General features: G+C 43.5%; 1 protein-coding gene across 1 annotated transcript in view; it reads right to left on the bottom strand.

Annotated features, from left to right (window-relative positions):
• Positions 1 to 19,396, bottom strand: part of stard9 (StAR-related lipid transfer (START) domain containing 9) — a 56,860-nt gene that overhangs the window by 3,599 nt on the left and 33,865 nt on the right. The window contains exons 18-30 of the mRNA XM_079693598.1: positions 18,715 to 18,797; positions 18,179 to 18,240; positions 17,594 to 17,787; positions 16,653 to 17,133; positions 8,956 to 15,615; positions 8,196 to 8,556; positions 6,784 to 6,930; positions 6,006 to 6,105; positions 5,664 to 5,827; positions 5,457 to 5,521; positions 4,283 to 4,485; positions 2,025 to 2,104; positions 563 to 721 (exon numbers count right to left, since the gene is read on the bottom strand). Of these exons, the coding sequence (XP_079549724.1) occupies positions 563 to 721; positions 2,025 to 2,104; positions 4,283 to 4,485; positions 5,457 to 5,521; positions 5,664 to 5,827; positions 6,006 to 6,105; positions 6,784 to 6,930; positions 8,196 to 8,556; positions 8,956 to 15,615; positions 16,653 to 17,133; positions 17,594 to 17,787; positions 18,179 to 18,240; positions 18,715 to 18,797 (8,759 nt within the window). The remainder of the gene's footprint in view (positions 1 to 562; positions 722 to 2,024; positions 2,105 to 4,282; positions 4,486 to 5,456; positions 5,522 to 5,663; positions 5,828 to 6,005; positions 6,106 to 6,783; positions 6,931 to 8,195; positions 8,557 to 8,955; positions 15,616 to 16,652; positions 17,134 to 17,593; positions 17,788 to 18,178; positions 18,241 to 18,714; positions 18,798 to 19,396) is intronic.

Raw genomic sequence — 19,396 nt, 5'->3', positions numbered from 1 at the left:
TACATGAAAAGATTGGCCTGATTTTCCTTCAACTTGGTGGGAGGATGCAACAAGGCCCAAGGAAGAACTCATTATATTTTTGAGCAGGAACATCTTTGATTGTTTTTTGTTCTGGAAAATGTCCAGCCTGCAGAAGTGGAATTATCATGTGGGTGTACAGTACAGATGTCTGATTTGATTCTCTTAGCTGGAGTCTGGGGAACAAATGCTCTTGTACTTAATCTTATTGCCATACAAAAAGCCATGCATTGCAAGTTTGTTGAATAATAATAATTAATCAGCACTTTCACATCTGCTCTTCAGAGGTTTGCCTCGAGTTAATGTTAATTTAGAAAAAACCTGTGTCTGAAACATTTCCATACAAGTGTTGAGAAATTAACGAAGACCATCTATCTATCTACCTATCTATCTATCTATCTATCTATCTATCTATCTATCTATCTATCTATCTATCTATCTATCTATCTACCTACCTACCTACCTATCTCTTAAAATGAGATGTTGCTAGTGAGCCCAACACACATATCAGCCTGCAGATTAGTTTATAGCTAGCATCGCTCACCTGCAGCAGGTAGATGACCCTGGTGGCTTCCTGTCCGTTACGTGTAATTGGCTGCAGGACCCAGCAGCTGGGCATCATCTCCCCCCGAACGGCGTCCACACTGGGTCGAGGCAGAGACTCCTCGAACACGGACTGCATTGCCAGCACGCACAAGCCACCCTGAGGCAGAGAGCAATATAACATATCATCAATAAAACAGGCAGCGCAGCCTTTTGATCAGCCAGGAGAATCTGACACTGATAACCAGCAGCTGAGTCAGCCTCCGCCTCAGGGGTATTGTTTTTTGTATGAGCATGAGTACTGCTTAAAGAGTATTTTCTACATGTTGTGGATGACAAACTCAATGCTACCTTATTTATCATGAATTGTTCTTCATTTAAAAAAGACAGCACTGTATCCTGTATTCCAGCATAACTAATATGACACTTAACAGAATGTTATCCCTTAAAGCCCCTGTCACACTGTCCCGAAATGTACACCCGATGGACACACGAATATTGAATTGTGAATTTTGCACGAAGATGGCCCCGAACCACACACGAAGGCAACATTTACATTACATTTAAGACATACAACTACAACGAAAGTAACACAAACAATTATGTTAAAGTATTATGATACTGTAATGATATTTTCCGACTTTATATGTACGAGATATTACGTTTTCTCCGTCATGTTGTTTCCATAGCAACAACAACTTCCTGTCAACTTGCCTTCAAAATAATATATTATATCCTTTTCAGTTTCACAGAACACAAATTGGGTTATTTACATAATATGTTTACATGAATTCGTTTTGCAATTAACAACCAGATGGACACACGATAAAGGAAATGTTCAAATTCGTCTCTGATCGTAGCAACATCGGGCCATTCGTGAGGGCATCTTAAGCCTTCGTATGACCGCCGGTGGAGTTTCTCAGGCTCCGGCAGCAACTTCGTGAGTGGTGGCAAAATCTTTGGTATGCCAAAAAATTGCCGAAGGACCTTGCGAAGGTTCATTTTCGTGTTGAATTCGTGTGTCAACTTTGCCCTTCGTAAGGCCATCGTTAGGGCATCTTGTTATCATCGGTGCCATCGGGCATTCGCCCCGATCAGAGTGAGGGCGAATGCCCGATCGCACCGATGATAACACGAAGATGACACGATTTGACAAGATGCCCTCACGAGTGCCTTACGAAGTTGCCACTCACGAAGTTGCTGCCGGAGCCTGAGAAACTCCAACGGCGGTCACGCGATGGCTTAAGATGCCCTCGCGAATGCCCCGATGTTGTTACGATCAGAGCCGAATTTGAACATTTTTCGTGTGTCCATCGAGTGTCAATTCCGGGATATTGTGACAGGGGCTTAAAGTGAAGCCTGATTTTTCTGTACAGCTATGCTGCAAACATCCAGTGGATAATGAACAAGTGTGACCAGCAGTAATCATAGGGACGGTTTCTTCATTTTGCAGCTGTGCTTACCTGTTTGGATTCAGTGCTGATGCAGCAGAAGTCCCGCGGCTGGCTGAGGTGGCAGGAGGACGGATCTGTTAGTACATAAACTGAACAGTAACACAGAGAGAAGTGTCAGAATGTGTGGAAAATAAGGGATGAAACCTTAAGATAAAGGAAATATAAAAGAACCAAGGCAATGGAATAACAAGTTATTGCTTAACAAGGTTAGAAAGGAATTTATTTCACAACTTCAGAGAAAAGGCGAAGTTCTGCTGATCTCTTATGATATAATCTACGTCACTGTGTAAACACAAAAGCTACTTTCAATTTGAGCAGAGTCGATGACGTAGGAGAGGGCGATGATGCTTCAAACGTATTTAATGCATCATAGCGCAGGTGTGAAGCTGGACATGCTATACGATGATGAATACAGAATGAATACAGTGATGAATGGGACTATACTCTACTGTACTATTCATAGCTAATGCATGCAGACGCAAGACTTGGAGCAAAAATACGTACGGAAACAGCTTGCAAAAATATAAATAGTTTGGCAGCAAAACAAACTTGTAAATCCCTTTCTATATTCGTATTCTTGCAACGACACAAATATTATATGGAAGATCGACTCTTTCCTCGCATGCTTCAGAGATTCTCCCGTTGCAAATAATTTATTTCACACTTTCTTGAGGACTGTGTTATCTTACTGTTTAATGTCTACTGATTATACAAATCTACTGGGATGTAAGACATTTACTCACAACATTATTAACATCTCACATTTAAGCAACGATGTACTAACCAGGGGAGGAGTGGTCAGATATATGAACTCAGTAAAGGTAGTATTTCTACTAGGGATGTAACGATACCAAGAATTCAGGGTACGATAATATCGCGATAAAAAGTTCACGGTACGATATTTATCGCGAAATTGAAAAATAAAGAAAATAAATGTGAATTTTTTTATTTTTTTTAAATTAAATAATAAATCTGATTTGTACAGCATTTTAGTAGGATAGTAGTATTTTAAAGTGTCAACAATATAATAATCAGACCCTGCAATAAAATAAATCAAGTTTCACTTTAGTTTTTCAAGTAACTCAACTCTAACTCACTCACTCAGCATCATCAAGGTTATCTTTTAGGAATATGAGCATGTCCACATTTCCAGGTAGAAGCTGGGATGTTTGGGCGTTTACAATATGCTAACAATGCTGTGGAAAAACTCTCTTGCTTGGTACTGATGTTGCTGGCACAGAGAGATATGCTTTGGCCATGTGATGATCTCAATGGGACCATCTGGTTGAATAAAGGTTTAAAAAAAAAATTATTACATTTTTTTTGTTTTAAATCACGGTAGATTTTGTCAGTCTCACGACGGTATTGAGACATGTATTTACCGCGATATTCGATATATCGTTACATCCCTAATTTCTACTGTGCAAATAAACGGCACTGAGACATATTGTTACCTAGGGAACAGTATGAGTATAAATGAGCAAAATGTTCTTAAAGTGAAAAAACTACTGTACATATGTATATATATGATATAATTGACTATTACAATGATCAATTAACGTTTAAGCAGAATGTTACTTTTGTAGATGGATGAGATGTGGCTTATTCAATCATTTAGATTAATAATCCCTTAAAATACTGTATGTTTTTGTTCAATCTTAATTTATAAAGAAGTTAGTTACTATATTTGTCAGACAAATGTGGCGTAAGTCCTGCAGAGTTGTAGCGGAATAGACATTTAAAAGTGGCATAACACAAAGATAATGAGGTAAAGTACATCTACTCTAAATGTGCACTTAAGGTAGGGTAGGTAATTCACTTCAGAAAGACTTTGTTATATTCCATGGAACGCTCTTAACATCCCGATAGCAATGAATACATTAAATGCTTTGACAATGAATACATAAAAAATATCTCATTTGTGGAAGGCGTGGCGCTGTAAAAAGCACGACCAATCATCTGAGTCGGCCCGGCTAGAATAACTGGATGGCCTACCTGCCTGTCAGCCTTCCATCTGTGCACAAACTTATCTCACGCCCTCATTGGTCATGTGCGCGTTCGTGTGTGTTGGAGGAGGGGCTCTGTAAGGAAGTCTGAAGGAGGGGGCAGATTTTTTTCGGCTGCGTACTTTCAAATTCTAGCGCACTCAAGCTGGTTTCTCCATTCTTACCTACCCTACCTTTAAGTGCAGCTCTTGACTTAATTTGCTCGGATACATTGCTCTACCCGTACTGTACCATGGGTGGACTTTGACAGAGCAGACTCACCCAGCTGAGTGCTGTCATCTAGTGGTCGAGTCCACACAGAGCGCACGGACTGATGGAACATGTGGCTCCTCGACAGCTGGCGGATTATCTTCCACAGATTGAGCAGGGGTCTGTCCAGCTCCCCGGCCCCCAGGAAACTGTGCACAGACGGGCTGGTGGAGGGCTTGTAGAAAGCCTGGACCCCTCGTTCTTCTCCCTGGTGCCTATATAAACACGGAGTAAAAACACTTGAAAATGAATGATGTTTGTGATTTGAGATCTTTCATAATTCCTCGACTTTGCAGCTGATTATTCTCGATAGAGAGAAAGTCCTTGACTTATTTTCTTCAAAGGCATTTACTCTTCCCCACCATCCACCACACAGCCTCTGCAATGGCTTTCTTAACCCTTGTGTTGTGTTCCAAAGCTGTTACCGTTCATGGTGTTCGCGGGTCAATTTTGACCCATGAATTACCTCAGTCCAAAACACAAAAAAAAAATGACTATGATCCAATATTGTTTTAACTACATCATAACTAACTTATAATCCATTCATAACCGTACAATCCTGTTGTAATGTAACGTTATGGCCCCAAACACATTACACCACATATTGCACACGTGCATGTGTGTGTTCAAGTGTTAGTGTACATATTCTTTGAGAAAGGTCGAGTTCCCGTGGGGGGAGGGGGGCAGAGGGATGGGAGACCAGGTGCATGATGCGAACAATTATTGTTACAGTGCATGAAGGGTGGGGGAGGGGTGTCTAAAGTCAAAGATGAGTCACCCACAACATTTCTGCTGGGTCTCCCCAGACCCGAACACCAAATTATACACTTTTTTTTTTGAGACCTTCAGACTTGGCAGTGTTTATATAGGTGTTGTGGAGGATATCATGAAGTCTTGCTCCGATACAAAAACTAGAGCGTAGTTAATATATAATTTTAACACAACATAAGGGTTAACATGAGGCCCAAAAGTAACCAGCTTAACATAGCACTCTTATCATTCTTTATTATATATAATTAATGTACTAAACTTTCTTTAAATAAACCTTTAAACGTTCTTGTTTTGTTTCACTGCGCTGTATCATCAACTAAAATCCTAGCCTACATTGTACATTTAGAAAAGTAAGGGGATTCTGAATCTGACTCAAAAGGCAGATGAGTCTATCAAAGAGAATGACTGATCATACCTCCAGCCTGCCGTGGCCTTGCCCATAAGCAGGTTGCTCAAATCTCCAGAGGAAGCTAGTCGCACCTGTCGAGAAACACATTTACAATTCAACCTGAGGCAAACATCTGAGAGAGTAGTCAAAAAAAGGGGCAACCGTTATAAAGATGAACCAATTACAGTGAAATCAAAAGCACAAAGAAGTCATTTAAATGTAAATCTGTGTCACCTCAGCCAGAGCTCGACCGAGGAGACTGGATTTGATGTCTTGATAGGTTGAGGATATGGAAGAGGAGGAGCCAAAAGAAGCGGTGCGTTGGCGTGTAGTTGTGGTGGATGGAGATGAAGTCATGAGGGGATCAAACCCGCTGACAGGAGGCTCAAGACGGACATCTAGAAAAGACGTGGATGTTAACATGGAAGTTCAATACAGAGAATGTACAGTGTTTAGTGATGCACTAGTCACAGACGGGGGATAAATACTTTGGAAAGGAACTCCAAAGTCTTTGTGAATCAAGAGGGGAAGAGTGAATAGTGAAAGTGGGTGTTATGATCATAGTCCAGTCCTTACCATGGGCAGACAGCCAGGCCTTCTGTGACTTTACACTCTGAGGGCCACATATAGGAGGACGTGTCCTGACCTTCAATCCTTCATCCTGTACCGCTGTGATCTGAAGGAAATCAGTAATGTCACATTTATCTGCAGCTCATTCAAAAAGAGAATGACGACAAAACCTCAAAGAAGGTACTTGCAGTGTAAGAACAATCCAAGATGTCCCTTTAACAGTTACTTTAGGGTTAAGACTAAGTATTTGAGATTTAAAGGTCCCCTAGTATACTGTTTTTCATCAACACATTACTGGTCTCAGATATATACAAAACATGTCTCTGAAGTGTTTGGCTCCAAAAACCAAACAGATCATTGCAGCATTACCCATAATCCCCTCTGTTTTAGCCCTGTTTCCAAAGTGCTGATTCTCTGTCTGTTACTTTAGATGAAAATAAGGAGCCCCTCCCCACGCCCCTCTGAGAGATATTTGGTTAAAAAGAACTCAATGGTGCTCTAGGAGGAGATTCAGGTGATAAGGTGGGGGGGGGGGGGGGGGGTTACCTTGGTTGCTGATTGGCTAATGGTTACACAAGCCAACACATCGTGATGACATCATAAAGTGGCCAAAATCTGATCAGACAGGTTTTTATATAAATGGATCAGAACAAAAAGAGAGAGAATCTTTTTTCCTGAAACTTCCAGAATCTCTTTACACAGAGGGGACACATGTTGATGTAGAAAAGACATGAAGAAGTGGATTTTGCAGAATAGGTCCCCTTTAAGATTTAAGTGTACCAACCTGTCCTGTCAGAAGAGGCCTGTTGCCGGGCAGCAGCTGTGCGGTGTTGCCGCTGTTGTACCCGGACGTTGGTCCAGAGGAAAGGCTCAGGCTGGATCCGGTGCACAGGGTGCTGTTACTGACTCTGGTCCGGTGCCTCGAGTCATCCTGCCACACACAGGGGAGATGGGACGGTGACATTTTTTAAATACCGTGGTGTCGTAAATTAAACTGAATCATTCATATTTAATTATTTCCTCCCTTATTTATTGTCAAATGGGCAGAATCTCATATTAACATGATTATTTCTGCCAAAAAAGCTACATGTTACGCAGTGTTAATTTCGTTGACTAAGAACTATGACGAAATATGTTCGTCAACGATCCTTTTTTCCATGATGAAAACGAGACGATGACGAGACGGCACCGACGGCAGTAAACAATAACTGTAACGAAATCGTCATGCAATATCGTTGACGAAAAGTGACGAGACGAAAATGAAGTTTACTAAATAAAAACTATGCCAAAATCTCTCTTTACTTTCGTTGACGAAAAATGAGGAGACGAAAGATAACGTTACATCTCTGATAGTCAGTTTTTCTCCCAGCAGTTCCATTTCCGGTGCTGCGGCTGGGCAGAAGCTGTGTGTCTGTGCTGCACGCGGCGGTACATTTGAATTACACCAGGCCAGCGGCACACTGTGAACTGTCAGGAAGACTCGGGTCTAACTAAATGGCAACAACAGGGCTTGGGAGCAGTGGTCGCACTCGCGTTAACCGAATACCCCCCCCGTCAGCGCGAGTGATTTATCAATTGTGCACTCGACGGATAATAATGGATTATGATGGAAATGTTACGATCCTGTCCGTCAAAATGACTGACAACGAAAAAGTCTAACGCAACCACTGCTTGGGAGAAAGAAACGATGTGATATTTGGGCCCGTTTTCGCTAAAATGAGGCGCAGAAAAAAAGCGAATGCATTGTTTTATCAGAAGGCAAGCAATGTTGCCATAACACAGCTGGTAAAAACACCACAAACCTGACCTGATACTCTCTGCAAAGCTGCATTCTTAATCCTTCAACCTGTGTTTTCCATCAAATAAGAACAAGATATAATCTTATTTTGAAATAAGTTTGACTAAAATGACAAATTATTGGTTTTGGCTAGACTAGTTTGACTGAAATGTTCTATATAATCTGACGACTAAAAAAAGACTCAACAGTTTTCATTGACAAAAAGTAGACTAAAATAATTAGTTTTCTTTGACTAAAATAAGACTAAAACTTGACTAAATAAAAACAGGATGAAGGTGACTAAATATGACTAAAACTAAAAGGGAAATTTAACATAGGATTAAGACTAAAACTAAATTAAAAAACAGCTGACGAAATTAACACTAATGTTACGACAGTGTAAAGACACAAAAACTGACCTTGGCTTCCTGAGAAACGGCCTGCTGCTGAAGCCTCCTCTTCTCCTGCTCGGTTCTTTCTCGCAGTCGTTCTCGTGCCTTCGCAATCTCGGTCCTGGCTTCCTCTCGGGCTCGGCCGTAGTCACGCAACAGCTGCTCAATGTCAGACGGACACTGGCCCTCTGCTTTTGGAGGCTCTGGTAGAGTCCTCTGTAGCAGGGACCCTTTGCGCTGACTGGGCATGGCGGCAGACACCTTGCTGGAGACGGCCTCTGGTGGGGAGGAGCGAGGATGTTTGCTGGGACTCAGACTGCGAGCTCTGCGGGAAATATGGAGACGTTCCTCCCTGTCCTGCCTCAAACCCTCAATACTCCTGCGGTGTCTGAGAGGAGAGGTTCACAGAAATATAATAACTACAAGAATGCATTTTGAGGTAAAAAACATTATAGATGAAGCTTTTTCCAAAATGTGCATTTCATTTATGTCATGTTGAGGACTAAGATGTCACTACCTGTTCAACGATTTGTAGAAACAACAACAGGTTTTAAAAGCTAGCATTGATTTGTGTTCTGATTTGAATTCTTGTTAACATTGATCAGATATTTCCTCATCTAATCTAAATCAGTTTCATTGTTTAACCGCTTTTAAGACATGATACCTATTTTGTTAAATTAAAAAAATAAACATGATTATTTTTAAAGAGTTTTTGAAGAAACTCAAGCAATGTCATCATCACATCAGTATTGACATTATTTCCAAATAAAGAGTATTTGAAGTATACCTTTCATACAGCTGCTGTTTGGTGTTCTCAGAGGCTGGTGGCTCCATCTCGTCTCTGTTCCTCGGGGACAACATCTTTAACATCGTGTCTGTCTCTCCCAGGCCGTAGTGCAGCTTTGCCTCCGTCAGCTCCACAGTCAGCGGGGTCTGCTTCATGTTGAGGCTGACCGTCGCCATCACCTGCTCCCTCTCCTGTCTCAGCCTCTCTATCTCTCTCGTCCTTCTCTCGCTCTGCACCATGGACTCTTCATTTGAGCCGAAGCTCTCCATCTCGCCCCACTCAGCGCAGTTTCTACTCCTTTCGTGCTCTTTGGTAAGACACATGGCCGGTTTGTTGGAGTGTTTTGATTGTCGTAGGCTGATGCCGGTCCAGTTAGTGAACTTATTGTGCATTGGCAGGTCTTCTGGGGCTATCTGGTGGGGATGAGACGTGGACAGGCTGGTGATCGGTTTGATGTTTACTAGGATATCTGTGTTGCACTCGCTGGGTGCCAGTGACAACGCATCATCCTCCCGAATTTCATCAGTCCTGTAACTGACCTGTGATAGGTTGTAGGAATCATGGCAAATATCTAAAGGGTCCTCTACAGCTCTTGATGTGTTTCCATGTGTAGCTTGAGCTTGTTTGTGCATATCAGTAGGTCTTAAAATGGGAGAGATGTTGTTCGGCATTGCTGAGTCTTTTGTTAACGCAGAAGTCTTCCACTGCTGAGATCTCATCTGCCATTTGGAGTCTTCATAGGACACATCTCTCCTGTCTGTGCCTGAATATCTACCCCGTGATGAAATAACGCTTAAAGAACCCTTATCTGAGCCTTTAGGGCTTAAGCAGCTAATTCCACTCACCTTCTCTAGTGATACAGATTCTGATTTCCAAGAGGAAACATCGCAATCCTGTCTGCGCATTTGACCATTTTGTGAAACAGTTGCGCGAGCAGATTGTTTGCTCGAAGACAAAGTAAGGTTATCTTTCTCAGAACTAGGGTGTTTATTTAGTGCCGATTGCTTTCCCTTTGGTATCAAATGTAATCTTGTTCCCACAGTGCGTATGGGGGATGATGCCCGGTCTGTGTATGTTGCTTGTTTCTTTATAGAAAGCAGTGGGTCATTTCTCAAAGAGGGACTGTGATTTCCTTGGAAGCCGTTTTTCGATAATCTGTTTGAGATCCCAGATATTGCAGCACTTTTGTGGCAGATTGCCTCGGGCGTGTTTTGCTTTGAGCCTCTAGAAGAAGCAGATCTTACATGTCTTTGACTTTCACCCGCAGACTTTAAAGGAGCCGTCTTCTGAGGGACATTCTCTGAGCGTGAGGCGGACCTTTGTGCTGCAGCAGAGGTGTTAACGCTCAGGTCAGGCGTCCTCTTCATCTCTTCATCTGTTCTCTTCACAGCACAGTGCACATTTCTGTCTTGGGAAACACTGAAAACCTCAGAACCGATCACTTTGACAATGACATTGACTTCATGAGAGTTGGACCTTTCACTTGGCGTTTGATGAGCAGCGATTTCCCTCTCTGCTGCTGCTGCTGCTGCTGAACACCTCTCTGTTTGGATCCCAATATCTACGGCTGTTTGACTCGAGCAGTCTCTCTGTATGTGGCCATTAGACTCGCTGTAAGAGAGGCTGATATTTGACACGTTAACACTCCTCCGCAGACTGGACTTAAGGGCTTCGCCTGTTCTCATTTCCTGGACGTCCCCCAGCAGGTCGGAGGTGCTGTGGATCAGCTTTGAGAGGTGAGCCGACATGCTTTCCATACTGGCCCACGTTGGAGATTCTTTAATATCTTTGGTTTTTGCAGGTACATCAGTGTAACTCCTTTTGTGCCGCTCTCTTCTCTTTGGAACAATATTTACCGTCTGAAGGCCACGCTCGGTTTGAGTGCTGTGCTCACATGTTCTTCTTCTGTGGGCGTGTGTTTTGCTTGTCTGGGACTCTTGCTCAGACGAGTACACAACCATCATTTCATCCACCTGAGTGGAGTTGTTACCAAAACCATTTTGAACATCGTTACTTGAAGAACTGCCGCTCACTGAAAGATTGGCTAGATGATTGTGAATATCAGCGGGAGCTTGTTGACGGGGCGATAGCTGAGATGTTTCCTTTTCCTGTTCCTTGTAATCTTCTATACTGCTGAGCGTACTGGAGAGCCCCTTGTTGGTGGCGTAAGTGCTCAGATGGGAATAGAAAGGCGAGTTCTGCCCGTTCAATCCATTCTCCACACTGCAGCATCTGGTGATACGTTTCTCAGTGCTGTTCAGAAGTGGAGATTTACAGGAGAGGTCAGCAGCACTTCCGAAAGCTGGGTTCTTATAACAGTGTTGGTCCGAGTCACCGCCTTGCCACTGGTGAACAAAAGGGTTGATGTCACTGGAGGCAAAATGCATGGAGGAGTCCTGCTGCGGGTCACTTTTCTTTGGGATCATTTGTTCTGCATTTGTCCTCGGTGACATTGCTTGAGGGGGTAAAGAGTGTTTTTGTTGGATGGAATCTCTACTCGCTTTTACTTCACTTTTACCCTGAGTACCAGCCAAACCAACCTGCATTTGAAATGTGCTGACACACACAGCAGTAGAGAAATCAGCATCTTCACCTGTACTCTGATCGATTTCCTGTTTTCCATTATCTAGCTTTACCCATTTAGAGGAGAGCCGGCTGTGAGGCTGTCTGGTAGATTTATCATCCTCATCATCCCCATCTGACGATTTAGGAGAGGACTCAGAGGAAGAAGTGGGATAGGTCTGGATCTTAGTCTTTCTGAATCGCTTCGATTTGGCCTTTTTAGACACGAGAGCAGGATGATCTTTTTCATCACCAGGTGGCTCTACCTGGTTGGACATAAAAGATCCATGGCAGCTTTTACTTCGGATGGCAACCCCCTTTGGTACATTTTGTTGAGGCTGCATCGAACCAGAAATTCTTACTTCACATTTCGATTCTGCGAAGATCTTTGGTGTTATTGTCTCTTTGTCATTTTTTGCTACAATATCTTGTTTGCATAGTTTTACATTTTGCAATGTGTTGTTGTGGTTCATGTTGACCACACAAGTGTGAGACAAGTGACTTGCATGAGTCTGTGGACAGCTGATCTCGTCCTCTGATGTTAAACGTGGTTTGACTCCTGTTGGGTTGACTGTTTCACCGTCTCCATGACAGCCAGGAGAAACAGCCAACCATTTCATAGAGGAAAGCTCATTAGTGGATGTGTTCTGGCTGCTGTTGCGTTTGTCAGGTTTGAATTGACTTCGACCATCTGATAATAATTGAATGGCTTCAGATGAGTCTGGACTATTTGGAAAATGTTCTTGTACGGTCCCTTGCGAGTTCTGTTTGTGCGAACGACTGTGTTTGTCTTCAACAGTCATTGAAGCTCCCATACGGACATCATTTACACTATAACAGCTCTGAGTGTCCACTTGATTCAAGCATGTAGTGCCGATGACCGGATTAAGTTGGGATGGTACTCTTTGTTTAGCTGAATTATTCATTTCTTGACACAAAGCATCTTTTTCCACAGTGTTGCTTCCTTGAGAATGAATAGAGGAATTACTCATTGAGGACGAACGAATTGGCTGCACGGCCGGGTTGCAAGAGTGCTCAGACCCTCCATGGCCATTCATTGCCAGATTTGATAGCATGCTGTTATCGGAAGAGGACTTTTGGAAAACATAAGGATCCATGGCTGGCTTGTTGGGCGTCACATCAGACGAAATATGAGCATGGTCGATCTTCTGTGTTCCTATAGTCGATTTGAGCCTGTTGCTCTCATGGCAAATCTTCAATTCAGCTGGCAGTTCTGATGCAAGCTGTCCACTTTCGTTCGTCATGTTTTCACTCACCATCCTTTCCAGTGAAAGGCATCTGTTGAGGATGGTTCCTTCTTTCACCTCCTCACTCACTTCATCTCTAGTCTCTCTTTCTATCCATCTATTTCCATCAGTATTACAGCCAACATGACATGCAGTGAATGACAAGGCCTTCGTGTTTTGACTTCTACTCTTCCCGCCATCATCGCTGCCAATCAATGACAATCTCATGTGTTCTTTGACCACTTCTGAGATTCTCAGGTCAATGGCGCTACAAATAGCATCTGACTTGCATATGTGTTTTGTACTTTCTTGTTTCCTGGGGTTATCTATTTGTGATTCCCCCCCTTTGGTATTTTTTGGTATTGATACATCTTTCTTTTCAACTACTTCCCTCTCTCCCGCCGAGCTACCTCTCTGTGGACTCTTGTCACGACATTCAGAGTCCTCAAAGATACGTCCAAGTTTCCGGCTCATGGGATCAGAAACTGGCGACGCCTCTGAAGCCATTGTCTCTTGTATTAAGCAGCCATCAATACAAACATAATCAAATCCGGCGCTGTCAGCTTCCGCGGCAGACTGTTCCCCTTTGGAGTCACTGGTGTTATTATTGTCATCAGGCCAAGAATCATCCTGGCTGCCAACTGGAGCGGAGCAGAAAGTGACGAGCTCTCCGCCGTCGCTCCTTTTTGGAATTTTCAGACTGCCGATGAAAGCCTCCTGTTGGTCTTTGTTCCTCTTCCTGGAATTTTTACAAGCAGATTTAACGAGTTCCTGCTGTAGTGAAATGTGCTGCCCGGTGACTTTGGTTCCAGCCTCATCCAACAGTGCGTCCCTTGGAAAAGACAAGTATTTGGTGTTCCCAAACTCGTATTGCTGAACATTTGTCAGCTTTTCAGCACCATCTAAACTGCATAGTGCCTTAACTTCGATGGATGGTTTGAAGGCATCTGCGGCGTTCGACAAATTGCTCAATATTTGACCTCGGTTGGTAGGACCACCTGGCACACGTGATTCAAGGTCAGAGGACACCGTCTCATCTACATCGTTAAATACCTTATTTACTTGTGATGCTTGTTTTTTGGTGTACTGGATCTCAGAGGGTGACAAACAAGTGGTTTGGTTTAAGGTTAATAAGGTGGCTGGACTTTTGATGCACCTGTAGTCTGGAGTATCTATGAGTGACTTTGCGATTTGGGATATTTCTTCCTCTGATTGCCTCTCATAACATCCTAGTGCTTCATCTGGTGTTGTTAGTATCCACGAGTCTTTCAAATCCAATGTTTCTGATGTGCTAATTGCAACTTCAAGACCATATTTTAGCACCGTTACATTCACACCCTGAGTGCTGGTGGATGGTGAGCTACAGCTTCTAGATCCGCGCTGGTTTAGGCTGGTTGGACTGGGACTGCTCTCTTCACCTTTAAAAATCAATTTACTTTGGAAAGGCAGAGAATCTGGAAGAATCCTGGGACTGTCTGCTGCATCAGTGGAGGACCAGGCATCAGTGAGGGCCAGCATGTTTTCTGTCTCCCTCACAGTGCAGCTGCTTAGGGAGCGTGGGCTAACAGTGGAAGTGGTCTGCATGTTCCCAAAGTCCTCAATCAATTTGTGTACTTTGTCTCTGCCTCTGGAATCTGCTACTAATGGGCTGTCGGAAGGAGGCCTTCTCGTTGCTCCCAGTCTTGATTTTGAAGAGCCTTCCTGGCTCCAATACGTGTCTGCTGGGATTACCTGAGGTGTATGATGGTCGTCTCGATCCAAACTGACTTCTGCATTTTTATTTAGCCTCATAGTTGAACAGGATGAATCTGTCAGAAATGAGTACTTTGGCACTACTGTTGTGCTACGTTTTTCTGCAGTTTTGTGTTTCCCATTGCAGTCCACAGCTAATGAATCTCGAGACATCTGACTGTCTTCACTCTCTGGTTCGCTCTGAGCTGCTTCCTCGTGTCTCAGCTGCTCTGTGAGGGCCGTCACATAAGCAGAGGACAGCGAGTCGAGAGAGAAAAGGCTCTCACAGTCGGACGTCACTTCATCTCTGTCTTCTTGCTCTTCCTCCCATTGCATCAGTCCCTGCTGTGTCTCTATCCACCTGCTGGTCTTGCTCGTCAGAGTCTCTGTGCTATGCCAGCGCCTGCTTTTGATGTCTTCAAACTGAGTTTTTCGATCAAGCTCCTCGCATGAGACGGCAGTTTTAACGGCACATTTGCTTCGGGTCATCGTCGCATCTTTAAGGCTCCTGTCTTTTCTTTGTCTCCAGTGAAACTTGCTCGCTATGCTCCTCGGACGTTTGTGGCCTTGTGCTCCATTCACACCTGATGCTGGTTTTCTGAAAACTTTGGAGAGAGCTGTTTTTAACCTGGGCCCCACAGAGTGAGAGAAAGTCTTCTCGGTGGTTTCTAGTCCGCTGTTACCGGCATGGGGTTGAGTTACTGCATTCATGCACGGGACAGTCTGAGAGCTCATTTTGCGTGTTTTGGGTTCTTGTATATTTTCTTTGCTGCTGGGCTGCACTGTAGTTCCAAGTGGCGACTTAAGAGAAAACGTTGAGAGTTGATCCGATCTGTTCTTAAAATTCAGGTCTCGATTTGGCAAAAGAGGTTTCCTTTCTGGTCGTTCCCTGCAGCGCTGAGCTTGGGGCCCCTCTTTGGGTGTTAGCATGAGGTTTTCAGAGGAACCTACTCTACTCCGGCAGGCTTGACTTTGTCCTGAGAAGAGTTTACCAGAACAACTCTGGGATCTTTCCCGGGGAAGGCATTCATCAGAAACCCACTCCTGGTGGCTACTGGAGTCAGAGGTTGTGAAGGAATTCGGGATCAGTTCTGTGGATCTGTTTCTCTTGAGGAAGTGTCTGTTGAGGAAAGAAAAAAAATCTTTTAAATGTTTTTTTTTTTTTATATCTAAAATATTTAGGGCCAAAAAATGTATTGTCATTGTATTACAGTTGGACTATGGTAATATCAAAATCACAGGATACACAATAAGGTGTAGGCAAAATGTCGAAATAAAACATAATTACCGGTAAGTAAAAAGTCAATAAAAAAAATGAAAGTGACTTATGATGCAAAAATTATCATTACCTCAAATATCGCAATTAATTTAATTTTTTATATATACCGTCATTTTCGGACTATAAGGCGCACCTGAATATAAGCCGCAGCAGCTAAATTGAATGATGTGTACATATATAAGCCGCACTGGACTATAAGCCGCAGTGCAATAGTAGCTAGCTACAGAACATGTACTGTGCTGTGTAAACTGTACTGTATCACATAGCGTTTCAGACACACACATTTTTCAACTTTCAAACTTAAACGGTGCGCTCCCAGCGCACGTACCGGCAGTGATCTACAGCAGTGGTTTTCAACCAGTGGTACGGGGACAAACTGTCTCGCTCTCGTAATATCTGTCTGTCTTGCTCTCGTTCTGTCTGTCTGTCTTGGTCTCGTTCTGTCTCTCGTACCACTCTCGGTTCCACTTTTACTTTTGCGCGCTCCCTGTCTCACTCTTTTCCGGCCTCCAGCTTTTCCTGCTGGAGCCCGCCGCTTACAGGTGGGGGGCGCGGACCTGCCATAGAGCCCATAGAGTTAAAGGTGGTGGACTGTAACCTGTAAAATCCATAGATTTAGGAGGTCCCCTAGTGGCCGTTAGCTGTAGAAATCCATAGATTAGCCGCACCGTTATATAAGCCGCAGCGTCGAAAAATTGGGAAAAAGGCGCGGCTTATAGTCCGAAAACTACGGTACTTTTTCCAAACTGTTCAACCCTTCAAAAGCAAAAAACGCCCACAATAATTTTCAAAGTACAATAGCCAACATTAGTTAAGCAAAAAAGTCAGCTCATTTCCATCCATGCAATTGACACACGTCACATGTTTTATGCGTTTACCTGAAGATCGGTGTGTTCTGGGGGTAAAGCCGGGAAAGAAGGTCTGCGGAGAATGAGTGTCTACGAGGGACAAACTGTCTCCCCGTGAGCTTTGTGGGGGTCACCAGCCCAGGAGACTCGGGGCTCTCTGGTCCTGGAGGCAGAGACTTTTCCAGCCGTTGCAATTCCTTCTTAGCTTCCAACATATGCCGCTTGCGTGCAATCCTCTCCAGCTGGTAGTGTAACTTTTTCCTTCGGATTTGGCTTTCGGCACGGCAAAGGGCGTGATGCTTCAGCAGTTCCTCCTGCATCGACTTCTTCCTCGCCCGAACCACGTGAGACAGACGGTATCCTGTCTCACCCTCCTGATCATGAGACGCCTGACTTGCCACTCGCTCCAGGAGGGATGCAGGGATCAGATCTGCCTGAACCCCAGACTCTTGGGTGACTTTATGCTCAACAGTTGTTAGGTGCTGCTTCTCCTGCAAAATCCACTGCTGGACTGTTGGGTAAAGATAACAGAAGCGAACCATAAGTGGTGGATATTTTAAAAGGTCACCTATTATGCAAAATCCACTTTTTCATGTCTTTTATACATAAACATGTGTCCCCTCTGTGGAAAGAGACTCTGAAAGTTTCAGGAAAAAAGATTCTCACTTTTTGTCCTGATCCATTTCTATAAAAACCTGTCTGAAAATGAGCTGATCAGATTTTGGCCACTTTATGATGTCATAACGATTTTTGGCTTGTGTAGCCATTAGCCAATCACCAACCAAACCAAACACTTCAGAGACATGTTTTGTATATATCTGAGACCTATAATATATTGATGAAAAACAGTATAATAGGGGACCTTTAAACCTGCACAAAATATATCCACCAAAACTATCTAGTACTTCAAAAAGCTGACAGGTTTCTGTGTGAGCAATAACTTTCTTTGAGAGTGTGTAGAGAGGACTTACTCTCAGTGTGCTGCTGTCGGAGGAGGGCCTGCTCCCTCTCCAGCTCTCTCTCAGCCCGTCTTTGTTCTGCCTGAATCTCCTGACGCAAGCTCTCCACGTAGCTCTGCTGCTCCTGCACACTCTGCCTGGCAGCGGGCTCCTCGCTGGGGGAGAGACAGGCACCCAGCTGGCCTTGGAGATTCACTTCTTCAACACTATAACACAGACACATAGATCCAGGTGAGAATATAAAGTGAGAACCTGATAGTGGAAAAATTGTAACCTCACCTCACCTTGGAACAAGTTCATTTCCAGAATTAAATAGTTAGGTGGTGGCAGGTTTAAAGTAAATGCTACTGTTGTTGGTTTTCAGTTCAGGGTCTTAGCAGTTAGTTACCAAGCAACAACTGACTCGCACTGTAAAAAGCTAACTGGGATTCTTCACCATGAGGGTGGCTAATGGAAACACATGCCATACAACCAACTGAATACGTTTGTATCTGTTATCAAATATGTATGCTGTGAGTTGGCAGAATAAGCTCTCACAATACACACACAGTAACAGAGTGATACATTTGTTTTTGTATTTCTGGATGCAGCGTTTACCTTTGGTCAGGGGTGAAGGGACATAGATCAATGTAGGTGCAGCTCATCCCACCTACACTTGCCTAAAAATAGCAAAGAAAATATCAACTTTAATATTCACCAGAAATCAAAAATAATAATGTTCCAACCAAATATTTTAAACAGGCCATTTTTTGGGAAAATGATCAGAAACAATTATGTGAATTGAAATGGGCTACTCCTATCTTAGCAACCACTCAAAGCACATTTAACACACACACACACACACACACACACACACACACACACACACACACACACACACACACACACACACACACACACACACACACACACACACACACACACACACACACACACACACACACACACACACACACACACACACACACACACACACACACACACACACACACACACACACACACACACACACACACACACACACACACACACACACACCCACCCACCCCTCATTAATCTGCTTATCGTTAATATTATCCAGATTGCCATCTTAACCACAGCATCATTTGTATTGTCAGAGGTGCAGCACCCACCCGTCTGCGTTCCCGGAGGACGGCTGCCTCCGCCGGGTGGTTGAAGCGGAACTTATGCTCTCCTCCCAAGGTGATCACCGTCCCTGGAGACAGAGAGACATCTGAAGCTGTGCTCATGCTGTAGCTGCAAGCCGAGGACAGGGTGTGTATGGCTGCAGGGTAGCAGTGCGTGTCTATATGTTTACCCTTGGGAGGAATCTATCTGTGCCCCTTTTAATATGCATGCATATACAGTATGACATTATCCATTAACCCCTATATGTTATCTGTTCAGTGTGTGTATATAATTGTACATTAACCTATATGTGATAATCAACATAGTGCACTTATTACATGACAGCCTTAATGCTTCGTGTCAAGTGTGCTTAGGTCTGATTTTGCGATACAGTTTCGATACATGTTTTTCAATGATTCAATTCATTAATGTACACTCATTACTGACCCGTCTATGTGGTAGTTTGAAATAACAGCAGAAAGTCTGCTATTGCCATGCAGTGACAGATAAATGCGCTATTTTGAAGGGAATTCTGGGACTTGTGTTCTTGGCAACACAAAAACAAGTTATATATAAACAACCAAATAGTCACCAAAGTAACCAGAACTAAAATGTTATGGTTTATCACTTTGTCTTGTTCCCTCTTACACATGCCATAACTGAGCTAATCTTCCAAAGGCACGAGTG

Source organism: Notothenia rossii (assembly GCF_949606895.1).
Source record: "Notothenia rossii genome assembly, chromosome: 7".
NCBI classification, from domain to species: domain Eukaryota; kingdom Metazoa; phylum Chordata; class Actinopteri; order Perciformes; family Nototheniidae; genus Notothenia; species Notothenia rossii.
This window is presented reverse-complemented; position numbering and strand designations above follow the sequence as displayed.